We start from the raw sequence: 13,501 nt of genomic DNA, 5'->3' as shown, positions 1-13,501 counted from the left end.
TTCAACTTTATTTCCTTCAATCTGTGAATTCCCCTACATGTTATCTTCACACCATTCTATTGAATGTGATAGTCTGCAAGTTATGAAACCCACAGCCTGCAGCTTACATGTGGAACAGTTGGCACTCCTTCAAGAGTCACACAGGACCAGCTGGCCACCATGTAATGTGGCTGGGGGCGTTTGTAGGGCGGATCCTCTCACCCCTTTCCCACATCCTATCTGTCCTCTGGGCTTTTTCTCAGTTTTCCTGGCAAGTGGCTCTTTGGCCTCTAGTTGCCCATGAGAACCTTTGCTCCCTTTATTTGTGGGGCCCACTTCAAATGGCCGGCCCTGTCTCCAGGGCCAAGACAACGGCTACTGTCAAGTCAGGCGAAAAGGTTTACCGGGGCCTTTTATTTCCTCAAGTTTGAAAAGACTGTTTTCTAAACTCCGCCCTGGGAGGAAACTGAACTGAAAATCGTTCATGGGGACGGCCAGGGAGAGGAGACTCTGGAAATGACAAGTCCAAAGGAATTCCCACACCGAGAGTACCTGGGATTGAGTGCTTTACTCGGGATGCAAGGGACACAGTCTGTCATGGAGTCAGCCACGGTTGGTCCCCACTCACACGGCATGGTCACAGGGATAAGGTGCCTACTGGCTTTTGCTGGCACTCGTGACCCATCCATCTACGACAAGTGAAGGACACGTCTTCCTGCTCTCCAGGAACCGGCCTTGTTTTCAGTTCCCTAAAGCATGCCTGCAGCATGATGATTCTGCAGAGGCTCCACGGCAGCTGTGGGATTGCAGGGCAAGCCCACCTCTTTCTCCATGAGAACCAAGTCAGCAGCCGGACTCTAGCCGGGACGCTCTCTGTGTCGCGTGGTCAAAGGACAATGCCTTCTCTTTCCCAGAACGAGCCTCTTGCTTTGTGATGAGAACCACAGGCAGGTTGTGAACATCTGTCTATGCCTGGGTTACCTTGGAAAACAAACCCCTATCACACAGGGTGCTTCTGGGACTGAACAAAGGAGATCTCTATGTTCCAGCCCTAGCTGAATCCCTTGATTTAAACTGACCTTTAAATTTATGTAAATGTGTTTCAAAAGGTACCCATGCTAGCAGTTCAGCACATGGTAACACCAAGACCACTTGCAATAAGCAGAAAAACACCTTAAAATAAACGCATCAATTAAAACAGTTTGCCCAAGTCCCAACTTTAGGAAACCCTGAAAAATGAGTGAGCTCAGAGGGCAAGCGGGACTGACCACACCTACCTTACCCTACACAGCAGCCATTTCCTAACTGCGAGTGTGTCACAGCCTGAAGGACACCACGGTGACCCACTTACCCATGCCTCGCTCACTCTTGGAGTTCTGCTGTGATCCAGAGGTGGTGGAGAGGTCTTCGGGGACAGGCATGGGTTCATCCCCTTCATCGGGAGTGTCACTGACTGGGGGGCTCTCCTTCCCTGTAGACACAAATCAGAGATTGAGTTTCCGGCGGGCACCGTCAGCTGCTGGGAAAACCCTAGTGCTGGGCTTCCTCGATGGCACGAGAGGGTAGCATGGAGGGGTACCTGCTCTGAATTGCTGCTTCCCTGTTAGGACCAACACGTATTTCTCTTTCTAGGAATGAATATCACTGCCAAGAAATAAACAAACACCAGAGAACAAAGGTTTACACAAGGCAAACAACACCTGTAGCCTTGGCTATTCCTGGGACTAAGTTACTACATAAACATTGATATATTACAGGGCAGATGTGGTGATGTCATTTTTCCAAAGGAAATCAGCTTTTAGATACTCTCGATACATTTAGGTGTTACAGAGCTATTTCTACAATCATATTTGTAATGGGCACATGAAGGGTTCCATTTTTTCCTGCTTTTGACTCTATATTTATTTTATTTTATTTTTTTTTTAATACTTTTAAACAACACTGAGCTGAGCATCCTATCCTTAAAGGCACCATTGTGTACTCTTTGGAAAGGTTACTGCTGGGCCAATGGCACCTGTATCTCTGAGGCTCTGCATTTGCTTGACAAACTCACAGTCCACACAGAGACAAAAGTCTGTTACACTTCATGAAGTAAGGTTTCCTCCCTCCCTCCTTCCCTTTCTTTCTTTCTTCTTTGCTATTATTTGACAATCCCTTTCACCTATATACAACATTTGGTCATTTTTGCTCCCCGTTACCCTCACATCCCCCTCTTAATCCCACTGACTCCCTTCTCCCCAGGAATCTTTGGCTGGATTAAAATGAAGTCCCTCTTGCTCTTCTAGGTATGAGAACAATACAGTGAAGCTGTCATTGAAAAGCTTCACCTTTCCAGAGCTGTTTAAAGGCGTTAATAGACACAAATGACACAGGGGACGCGGCTGGTGAGGCCCTAAGCCTATGTTCACTGATCTACAGTAGCTACTACAAAAGACAGTCTTGCTTAAGAGACCGAAGGTAGTACCAACATGCCAGCTGTGTGCCTGATGAGTTGGCAACTTGGCCCAAGAGGCAGAATGACCTCCACACAGACACTAACCCAGACTTTTGGGAGCACATGCAAAAAACCAAGTCAATCATTAAAAATTTCTGAGAACATGACGAGACACGGTGCGAAGACTGGATCAACTCACAAGAATTGCACCAACATTTTGGGAGATGGGGGAGAGCAGTAAACGTCTCAGTACACGAGACAAGCATTACTGGAATCTTTAAAATAGAATCTGTAAAGGCACCAAGGACATGCTTTGGGGGATAGCATTACAATGTCTAAGAAAGAGACATCACAATGTAATATCCCAGGTTAGCTGTGATGAGAGCAACTGGCATATTTTCAGAAAGAGCATTATTGGGTATATTTGGATAGCTGATACAAGATAAATAGTTAAAGACGGGGTAAGATTATAATAATTTCCCAAAGAAAAGCAAAAGGCCCGAGAGACTGACCGAAAGTGTTGTGCTAGAGTCTGTGTTCATTGGTCGGTGCTGTCTCCATCACCCTAAATAGATGACCTTTAAAGGAACAGTGGCTGGATGTGTGGCCTTGGCTCTCATCTTCACAGCAAGAGAGGAAAGATGCATCCGGGAGGATGCAGAAGGCATACGAAGCGTTTGACAACTCTTACTTTCATACAGAACCATGGCCCAGAATAAAGGTTTTCAAAGTTTGAGGACTTTAGGGAGGGGTTCAAAGATACTGACCACACACAAGATCCTCAGCAGATCTTCTTTATAATATAGACACAATGCAGTGGGGAGGGAGGAGTCAGATGAACAATGACCTATACCACTTGCCTTCTGAAAGGCCAATGAAGAACCTCCAAAGAGGAAAGGGAAGAGGGAAATGATGTAATTACATTATGACCTCAAATAAAAGAGAAATAACTATAAAAAAGAGCCTCCATCAGATTGATAGTGGGGACCCTGGCAACGGAGCTACAACTTGAAAAGCTGGTGCATGCATTGATACACATAGAATGTATGGAGCTTTGGGTTTTGGTGATTAAGCAGCTGTTACTAAGACTGAGTGGGAGTGGGGGAAGGAGAAATGGAATTGCTTTGGCTTATTTTGTTATGACGATCTCTCCTATAGTAACTTCTGGACCCATGGAGATGCCATATCACACTAGAGCTCGGGGGAGGGTATGTGTGATAAAGATCAGGTGTTAGCCAGTGAAAGCATGCCACACTTCCAGCTCAATTCATGTGGAATTGTGTGCCCCCCCCCCAAAAAAAAACCCAAAACCCGAAAAAACCCTTTTAGTGACCCATTTTTAAAAGTGTGGCTAACCCATCTTGGAAAGAACAATATCAACTACGTCTTAGGGAGGATGTTCATAATAATAGCTGTGTTTCTTAAGAATCACAACTGGCTCAGGTCATTACACAAAAAGGCCAGCTCCACAGCATTCCTGATCTTTTATCTCCGGACTTTATCTTTTCCCTACGTGGAGGACGAGGTGTAATGAAAACAGTAGGGATCATGACTCTAAAATACCTGTGGGCCAGACTGATCAATAGAAACTCTCAGAGCAGAAGAAACCACACAGAGAGGTGAAGAATAACAGATCAGTCCCCGTGTTTCTAGGGGCATGGAGTACAACCCCAGACTGGAAGGAACAAAACCGGATGTGCTCACATGGCAGCCGAGAGCGCGGCATTAATTCAACCCTGCCTCACCTCGGCTCGCTGATGGTTTTTAAGAGGTCCTCTGATTTGCCTAAAAGCCCCCCAGTGTGAATTATGTTGCAGAGCCATTCGTCTCTCTAGGGGGCTCTGTGCCCAAGGACCTTTGCATTCTTTTACTGCTGGAAGGTCTTCCTGAGGAAAATGTACCATTTCATGGAAACCTCCCTGAGAGGCAAAATCATTTTGCATGCTACCTTTCGCTCCACTCATCATTTGAGCCATTTTTTTATAAAAAGAAAGTGCTAGGTCAAACCAACACAGCCCCATCATGGATACACCGTGGGATCTGGGCTACAGGTCTGAATAGAGCAGCTGAAGAGTTGGTGGGAAGGAGAGATGGCGGGAAGGAGAGATGGCGGGAAGGAGAGATGGCGGGAAGAAGAGTGGGCGGGAAGGAGAGATGGCGGGAAGGAGAGATGGCGGGAAGGAGAGATGGCGAGAAGAAGAGATGGGGGGAAGGAGAGATGGCGGGAAGGAGAGATGGGGGGAAGGAGAGATGGGGGGAAGGAGAGATGGGGGGAAGGAGAGATGGCGGGAAGGAGAGATGGGGGGAAGGAGAGATGGCGGGAAGGAGAGATGGCGGGAAGGAGAGATGGCGGGAAGGAGAGATGGCGGGAAGGAGAGATGGGGGAAGGAGAGATGGCGGGAAGGAGAGATGGGGGAAGGAGAGATGGTGGGAAGGAGAGATGGGGGAAGGAGAGATGGCGGGAAGGAGAGATGGGGGGAAGGAGAGATGGCGGGAAGGAGAGATGGCGGGAAGGAGAGATGGGGGAAGGAGAGATGGGGGGAAGGAGAGATGGCGGGAAGGAGAGATGGCGGGAAGGAGAGATGGCGGGAAGGAGAGATGGGGGGAAGGAGAGATGGTGGGAAGAAGAGATGGCGGGAAAGAGAGAGGGCCACCATTTTAGAACTCTCTCCTCAGGCAGAGTTGGAGGCTAAAATTCAGGATTCTGGTACAGCGCAGAGAATTGTGGAGAAAATAAAGTTAACAACGAGTGTGAACGCTAACCTGTCAAGTTCATGGTGTCATTCAGTAACCTGTCGTGCACCACAGAAGCATAGGCTATGGCTTGCACCTTTACCCTGCAGCATGAGCAATGGGGTGGAGAAAGCAAGACAGCAAGCATTTAATAAGTCACGGAATAGCTCTGAAGAGGCGAGTGCAATTTCACTTACTTGGGAAACAAAACTTCTGGCGAAATTATAAATGTATCAATTTATACCTAATTTGCCTGTTGCCTTTGTGTCAAGTATGTCTTTGAGAAGTTTCTGTGGTCAAATTAAAGAAACCGTGCCCTTAATCTGAAACTAAAAGTAAATGATTTCTCAAGTAGATTATAATTTACCCTAGCTACCCAGCAAAGCTCTGGGAATCTCTCCCAAAGGCTGTGTCTTTAATACACCGAGGGGCCCAAGGGAACATAATACTGGGTAAATAGATGCTCCCAACACAGAACAACCACTCTAGAGAAGAGTGAGACGCTTGGTGCCTAGGGCTGGAGTAGGCTCATACTCTTATGGAACTTCTTGTCAATCTCTTATCAGCCATGTTTTAGTTTCCTACAATTTGGAGATAACTACATCCTCCTTCAATGGGTTTTTATATGGTGAAAACAAGAAAATGCTTAGGCTAGTATTGGGTAATTCAAAGTGCTCAATCAATGTTATTTACTATGATTAACAGGGCAGGATACTTCCATTGTTATTTAATAGACAGGAGGCTTCTTTCCTTATACAGATTAGTCATCTTTACAGGGTGTTCTCCTTGTGTGCATGTTCCAACAAACACATTACAAATAGCATTTAGATAATACAAAATGCACAAATGGATGGATCTAGAAAACATCATATTGAGTGAAGTAACCCAGAATCAGAAAGACAAATATAATATGTACTCACTCATAAGTAGCTTTTAGACATAAAGCAAAGAAAAACCAGCCTACAAATCACAATCCCAAAGAACCTAGACAACAATGAGGACGCTAAGAGAGACATACATGGATCAAATGTACACGGGAAGTAGAAAAAGACAAGACCTCCTGAGTAAATTGGGAGTGTGGGGATCATGGGAGAGGATAGAAAGGGAGGGGGAAGGGGAGGTGAGCAAAGAAAAATATACACCTCAATAAAAACAATAAAAAAGAAAACATGAGATACATAGTTAAGGCGATAAGACCCAGAGGAGCCTCAGAGAATCACTGGCCAGAGTCACGGCTGCAGTAGGAGATATAGCATGGTTTAGGAGGCTTGGGTTCCATAGCTGCAGTCAAAAATAGGTGTGAAGATGGTCTTTCAACTCCTTTATGTTTTTTTCCAATAGACTGTCTCTTTCTTTAGAAGGCAAACAAAAGCCCAAGCCATATGCACGAGTAATTTGAAAAGACTGGCATAGAAGAGAAGGGAAGAATAGCTAAAAGTTAGGGAGGAGTTCCCCAAAGGAAACGGCAGCTTTCTTATATCCAGATGTATTCAACTCAAAGTCTGAGGCCTGCAGGCAAGGAGAGCTCTGATGCCCCAATTTGTAAATATGCTTAAAACACTGAGGGGTTCTTGGTGATTATTTTGTAACTTTATTGCATGGTCCCTGGGTGAGATCACTGTAGATGACCGGTAAGGCTGGGCACACCTGTAGGTCAGAGCCTATTCCTATCAGCGAGCCTTTTCCAATTAGTGGACTCAAGTCAATGAGCATGACCTGTAAGGCCTGTCAACCTCTAGGATTGTCCCCAGCCCCTAGGTGGCATCAGCTGGAACAGAGTCCACAATGAGGATAAATGCCAGGAAAGAAGAATCCAAAGGGCTTGAAAACAGGGGCTTAGCAGGGTCTGGTTTTTAAGTATTGCACGTATTTGGGGGACTCCTACGAAACTGCTGATATTTGAACATTTTATGAAAAAGAGAATGACTCAGTAATACATTCCTCCATGTCTTATGAAGAAAGTTAACCCCCAGGCTGAGAATATAGCTCAGTGGCAGAGCACCTGCCTCGCACAAGCAACATCCTGGGTTCTGTCCAGGTTGCACCCAGGGCTACTAGAAAAACAAAACAAAGAAATCAAATCAACTCCTGTTTAACTAAATGTGCATCCCACCACACAACTTCCCACTGCCTTCCCAGCCTTAGCAGACAAAGAAGGAGACCCGGTTTGAATTGGGAAAGTATCAGATTTACAGAAGCATAAAAGCAGTGTTTAATCCTTCCTAAATGTGACACACGGTACGGATGTTCTAGTCATTGTTTAGAATGTCACACATTTTATGGATGCCCTAGTCATGGTTTAGAATGCTCAAGGCTGAACAGAACCCAGCGGTTCCAGCAGGCTTGGAGAGAGAGTAGTTCCTTTGCTATGGGCATACAGAGAAAATTTCAGACTGCATCTTTTCAAACAAAAAGAAGAGTGAAGGAGTTTTCTTTTTTTTTTTAAAGCTGTTTGTTATGCCTGCCCCAACTGTTCTCTCCATTAGGGCAATCCACCGTGGATTCAGCATAACTTTTAACAGCATGAAAAGGAAGTTCAAGAAAATAACGCATTTGTAAGCCTCGGGATCAAAACCAAAAAATGATGGTACTGACTATTCTTCCGAGCTAACATGTTAGAGGTAGTTTTCAAGGCTAAGGTATATTTGCGTCTTTATTGTTTTAAATTTCTTATTGGTACCCAATAATTGCTCATGTTTTTGTGGTACAGTGAGATGTTTGAGATTTCAGACATATATGCAGGGCATAACAATCCCTACATGTGTGTGGCACATCCCACAATGCCAGACTCTCCATTAGAGTGAGCAAATTCAAATCCTGTCCTGTAGGTATCTACATTGTTGTCAACAGCAGCCACCATACTGTGCAAAAGCACACTTGCGTTTCTTCCTCCTAGCTAACCACGCTTCGTATCCACCGACCCACCTCTCTCTGCCTATGCCCCTTACCGCCCAGCTTCTGGCAGAAATCACCGTCTTTCAACTTCTTTTTAAAGAGAAATGTTCAAATATGACACAGTTCGTCCCCAATAAACATAAACACACTGCTTACTCACTGGACAGTGTTGAGCAAACAATGCCATGTCTTTTATGGGATAAATCATGGAAATAAGTTTAAAAGGTAACTATAACAGAGGCTAAAGACCATACAAAAGGTGGCGGCTTAGGTGAGGTAATCTGGTTCCTCTGCAGTGTATTCTTTTTGTTGTTGTTGTTAATTACAAACGTGCTGTGAGCATGTTACCTCAATAATTCGCCACATGTTCTGTGAAACACTGACAATATTGGGGGTTTTCTGTCTGCAATGTTTTTTTCTTCTTTTCACTTTGTTCTTTGCTCACCTTTTAGGACGCAGCTTATGGTCTTACCTTACTGATTTTTTTTTTAATTACACTTTCTCTGTGTGCGTATATACAAGCACACTCATGCACAGTGTGCATGCCATTGATTTTTAGTTCCTGGACTCTTTCACTTAACTGAATGCCATTTCCATCTATTCATGTTGTCCTAGATGACAGGATCCCAACCTTTATAACTAAATGGTACTCCACTGTATACACACACCACACTTTATCCACCGATGGACATTTGGGTTGATTTAATCTCTAGCTTATTGTTTGGACATCAGGACATCAGAATGTAGGTGCCATGTGGACCAAGAGGTCTCACTCCCGCTGAGTGCATTTTGTAAAAGTCATCTGAGGTCAAAGGCATAAAGAAAAGCAGAAGAAGAGAACCAACAAAAGGGTTCTTCTTGCCCTTAAAGTTTCTCAACATCCCTGTTTTTGTGACATTCGAGGCAATCCGGCTGTAATGGGTGAGCCCAGTGGGTGAGGTCTTCCATCAGTAGAACCCATGCTTCTTCCCTAATTATGTTTGGCACACACAGTTTTCCTGGGCTTTGAGGGGCGGATAGGGAAGCTAAATACAAAGTTGCAATAAACTAAACAGCATTTCTTTTTCATTTAACCACTTTGCTTAAAAAGCATAAAAGAAAATAAAGCCAAATAACTCTGAAAAGTACAAGATAAAAGCAATGTCTTCTTCCTCTCCCCACACGCCAATCTTTCTTTTAACCCACAGCTTCTGGGGGGAAAGTCCAGGTTAAGATATACACTCCAGAACCACTGTAACTGTTCACACAAGCATGTAGAATGTATGTGTGCACACGTGTGTGGAACTCATTTTCTTCTTCCACATGGAATCATACTTTGCATCTTCTCCACTTTCATATATATTTCAGATTTCTTTCCCTACCTGCACATTCATATCCTCCTCTATTTTAAGTGTTAAGGGTACAGGTCTGTGGACATACCATGGTTTTTAAGTACTAATAACAGCGCCACAGTGTGCTTCAGTAAGGGGCGGGACTCAGGGCATGCATGTTCTCTGGAGAGCAATGCAACACCATACATTCAGGGCAGGTCCCCTAGAAGCACCCACCTGGACCAACTTGCAAACTTAGAAATAAACACTTCCTCAAAACCTGAGGTGGGGGGGGGTAGCTGGGCCAAGGCACAGATGGCAGGCTGATCAGTGACACAGAGAGGCCAGGCTTCTAGGGCTGGGGAATTGCCTGGAGGCTCTGAAACAGAAATATCAACCAGACCTCCAAGTCCAGGAAGCCTGCTTCCAGGTAGTGTGCTGATACAGGGCCAGGCAGGAATGGACTTCATCTGCTCATCATACAGGAACAGAGCAGGATCTGCTGCACGGCACATGCTCAGTGCTAACCCACTGGACAGCCTGGGGGCCTGACTTGACTTTCTCCCAGCCACAGCTTTCCATTTTCCAGGTCTTGTAAGAGGAGAAGACCTCAGCAGCTATGTTTTTGCCTTCCTCCCTTGGTAAGTCCTCAGACCCTAAACTGGGCCCGGTTGGTAGGTGCGCTTTCTTTGCAAGCTTCTGTCTCCTATTCTTTCTCTCCCATCTTTTACCTCTTACATGCCACCTTGTGGCATGCATTTTAGCTGTTTGATAGATGAATCCATCATAATTTTCTCCAAAGCACAGTATTTATTTAATCCTTTCCGAGTTGCTGTCAGAGTTGACACCATAACTCATTTCACTTGGGAGGCTTTTATGCTCAGGCTCTCAAACTGGGATGCTTCGAAAGTTGAAGTAAACACTAACACACATCCCATCTGGGCATTTTCCTTTACTACAGTCTTGCTGGGTCCCCCAGGCACAGCCAGCACAGCTTCTGGACACAGGTCTATCACCCAAGGTCTCACCTGAAACTTGGGACATGTCTTGACCCTCGTCAGCATCCATTGCGTTCAGATTATCTGTGAAAGAAAAGAGAGGAATGGATTTAGTTTAAAGCAAATGAGAGAGAGAGAGAGAGAGAGAGAGAGAGAGAGAGAGAGAGAGAGAGAGAGATTGTGCTATTTAACAACAACGTTATCTAGCAAGAAGAATGCATTTTTTCCTCTTCACATACTTGCTGGAGTATCAGCCTAGCACAGACCTTGATCCTTTAAAAAACAGCATTACAAAGATTTATAAAAATATCATTACAAGCACAGGAGGACCAAATTTGTTATTTATTGTTAATTTCCTACTGCATAATAACCCAAAATGCAAACTGACTGCAACAAAATTAAGCAGAAAATTAAATGGCCCTGGGTCATTGTAGGCACAGAATTCATTCTCTTGGCTGATCCATAGTTATGTTCTTTCTAATTTACTGAGCATGCATCGATGAACCTTGAGTCAGCTTGGTGACACGCGTACAATCAGCAATCAAAAAACGAAGCAATTTGCTGAAGAATGTCTCATTTACCCAGGCAGGCTGCATATCTGAACAGCAACGCATTACCTCCATCAATAATGAATACACCTCCAGCCTGGCAGATGGGCAACATGCGCTCTGTCCTTGTCCCCCCCCCCCACTCCTCTGCTCCAGCTTCAGATCCCACCAGCACTCTCTCCCACAGGGAGAAGTGACAGAACTAGCCAGGAGAGGGCCCAAGCCTCCTGTTTTGCAGGCCTGCGGCTGGCTCCTCATCTTGGTTTGAACTGAAAACACCCATAGGAAGAGGCTGTCCTGTAGCAGCCATGGCAAAGGATCCAGGACTATAGTACAAACGACCACAGACACCAGGAAGGGACCCAGAGACAGAAGGGAGAGAAACGACGGCGGGACTTGGCTCGGAGGCCACACCTCAGAGCGCTTCGGTGCCCTTAGATGTTACATTCTTAGTGCACAACATCTAGTAGCTGGATAAGAAATCCATGCCCAGCAGAATTCTGTGGTGACTTCATTGAGTCTGCTCAGCATGCTCTCAGGCTATCTGCTTGAGAGTCTAAGCCCAGTGCCTTTGTTTTTACCCGGGGACCACCATTTCTCTGCTTCAGCGCGGTGGATATGAGCTGAGGCCTGCTTTCATCAGAGACCAGGAAACTGATGAGGGATGCCAATCGTTTGGAAACCATGTGGGTTTCCAAACCAGTAGCGCATATGTAAATAGCTCTATATAACACAGAATCATATGGAAGGCAGGGTATGGATATACACAGCATATGCATATATTCATGTGTTGTGTATATTATCTATATGTATACCGATGCCATATATTGCTAATATGTATTTTATGTGATGTTATATCTATCCATCAATCTAAAACTTGATGTCTCTTTTTACATTTTGTGATATACATGGATAGAACACATATATTTTTTCAAGAATATGGTCAGCTCTAAGGAAGGCTTCTGTGCAGAGACTGGTTTCATCTGTTTCTGAAAGGCATTTCACTGGTCTCACCAGGTCTCAGAGAGCAGCCAGGACTACAGGGAGACAAAAACCCCGTAGTACACATGTGCTTCAGACCCCCAGTGAAGGTTCAGCAGCCACCGAAAGGAAACAAGCCATCCCTAGAGGCAATCACCAACCAGTATAAGAGCAGCCAGAAGTTCTGTGCCCGGAGTCCCACACCTTTCTGGGTAAAAAGGACTCGATTCTTCTGAACAACGATAAAGGACTCAGAGGAGAGGCCTGTGTGGTGGGCTGAGCTGCACTCGTGAGAGCTGAGACCTTATTCCCGTGGCTTGCTGGCCACAGATGAACTGGTTTATGAATCTCATCAAAAGTTCTGGGATGCCCCAGTGTTGGCAGGTAAAGCAGAACTCAATGACTTCAACACAAAATGTCTGTAGTGTGAACTTTGAACTTCTTGTGACATGAATGAGTTTTCATGAGGTTTTTTTCTTTCCTTCTTCCTTTTTTTGGGGGGGGGGGAAGACACTCATGTAAGTTCTACCACTTAGGACTCATAATATTTTTAACTTTCAGCTCTTGTTCCTGTGTGTTTCCTATGCCTTTCATAAAATAAGACATTAAATGTATTTCAGAAGTATTTTTATTTAACTATTACATAGTACCACCATTATATGCTAATGGATATTAAAGGCCTGATTGACTAGATCATAGCCCAGTATAATATACCCAAGTTCCTTCCTACTCCAAGGAAAACAAACGTTTCATCAGGCTGTGAGTACCTGCCCTCCCCTCAACAGTATCTTATAGACAAGCAAGCAGCTCTTATGGAACAGGCACACGGGGAAGTCACTTGGAGCAAGACCCCACGGGCAGTGTGGCCATCATGGTACATGACAGGATACCAGCAGCTCGCCTCTGCCCTTGGTTGCTTGGCTGGGTCGCCTGATGAAGGAACCACTTCCAGCCAGGGCACATGGACACTTGTGACACAGTCTACCTCACTTCGATTTTCAACCCCACCCTCTCTGGACTTGTGACTAGTACAGTCGCCAACAGGGTCCCTTACTTGGTGTAAAGTTCAACCGTCAATAACGTTTTCAGATACTTAACAATAAACTAAGGGCCTGAGTCTGCCTACACTGTGTCCTATGGATTCTCTGCCTGGCTTGTCTGTCATCGCTGGAGTGACTTCTCAAGCCCTTCAAACTTCCCAAAACTAAAAATCTGCACCTTTTTTGGGGGAAAGACTAAAAAAGCAATCCATTAAGGGCCGAGTGAGAGGGAAATACATTTGATTTCTTTCAAGGGAAAACTTACAAAGGTATCTGGAAGGGTCCTGAAGGACCCTAACCCATTCCTGGGTCCTATGCTGACCACCAGGGGCTGCTTACAAAATAAATACCTACTTAGCACCTCTTCTCCCATGTAGAAGCAACACAGAGCACAGGAGGGGGGAAAGGTGGGATTTAAAGGGCCGGAGAGATGTCTCAGCGGACAAAGGTGATGCTGCCACACCTAGCCCCCCCCCCCCCCCCAGCTCAATTCCTAGGAGTCACGCACTGGAAGAAGAGAACCGACTTCACAGCTGTCCTCTGACCTCCACATGAATGTGCACACATGAAGAAAAGGATCCAC

The 13,501-nt window shown here is 45.2% G+C and overlaps 1 protein-coding gene across 21 annotated transcripts in view; it reads right to left on the bottom strand.

Annotated features, from left to right (window-relative positions):
• The window catches only part of Ikzf1 (IKAROS family zinc finger 1), a 94,316-nt gene that overhangs the window by 68,723 nt on the left and 12,092 nt on the right, over positions 1-13,501 (bottom strand). For all 21 annotated transcript variants that reach the window (XM_075944335.1, XM_075944339.1, XM_075944344.1 and 18 more), the window contains exons 2-3: positions 10,380-10,433; positions 1,331-1,450 (exon numbers count right to left, since the gene is read on the bottom strand). In XM_075944335.1, coding sequence (XP_075800450.1) covers positions 1,331-1,450; positions 10,380-10,433 — 174 coding nt within the window. The remainder of the gene's footprint in view (positions 1-1,330; positions 1,451-10,379; positions 10,434-13,501) is intronic.

Source organism: Microtus pennsylvanicus, chromosome 12, assembly GCF_037038515.1.
Source record: "Microtus pennsylvanicus isolate mMicPen1 chromosome 12, mMicPen1.hap1, whole genome shotgun sequence".
Lineage (NCBI taxonomy): Eukaryota > Metazoa > Chordata > Mammalia > Rodentia > Cricetidae > Microtus > Microtus pennsylvanicus.
Note: the sequence above shows the minus strand (reverse complement) of the source record. Positions and strands in the feature narration are given on the sequence as shown.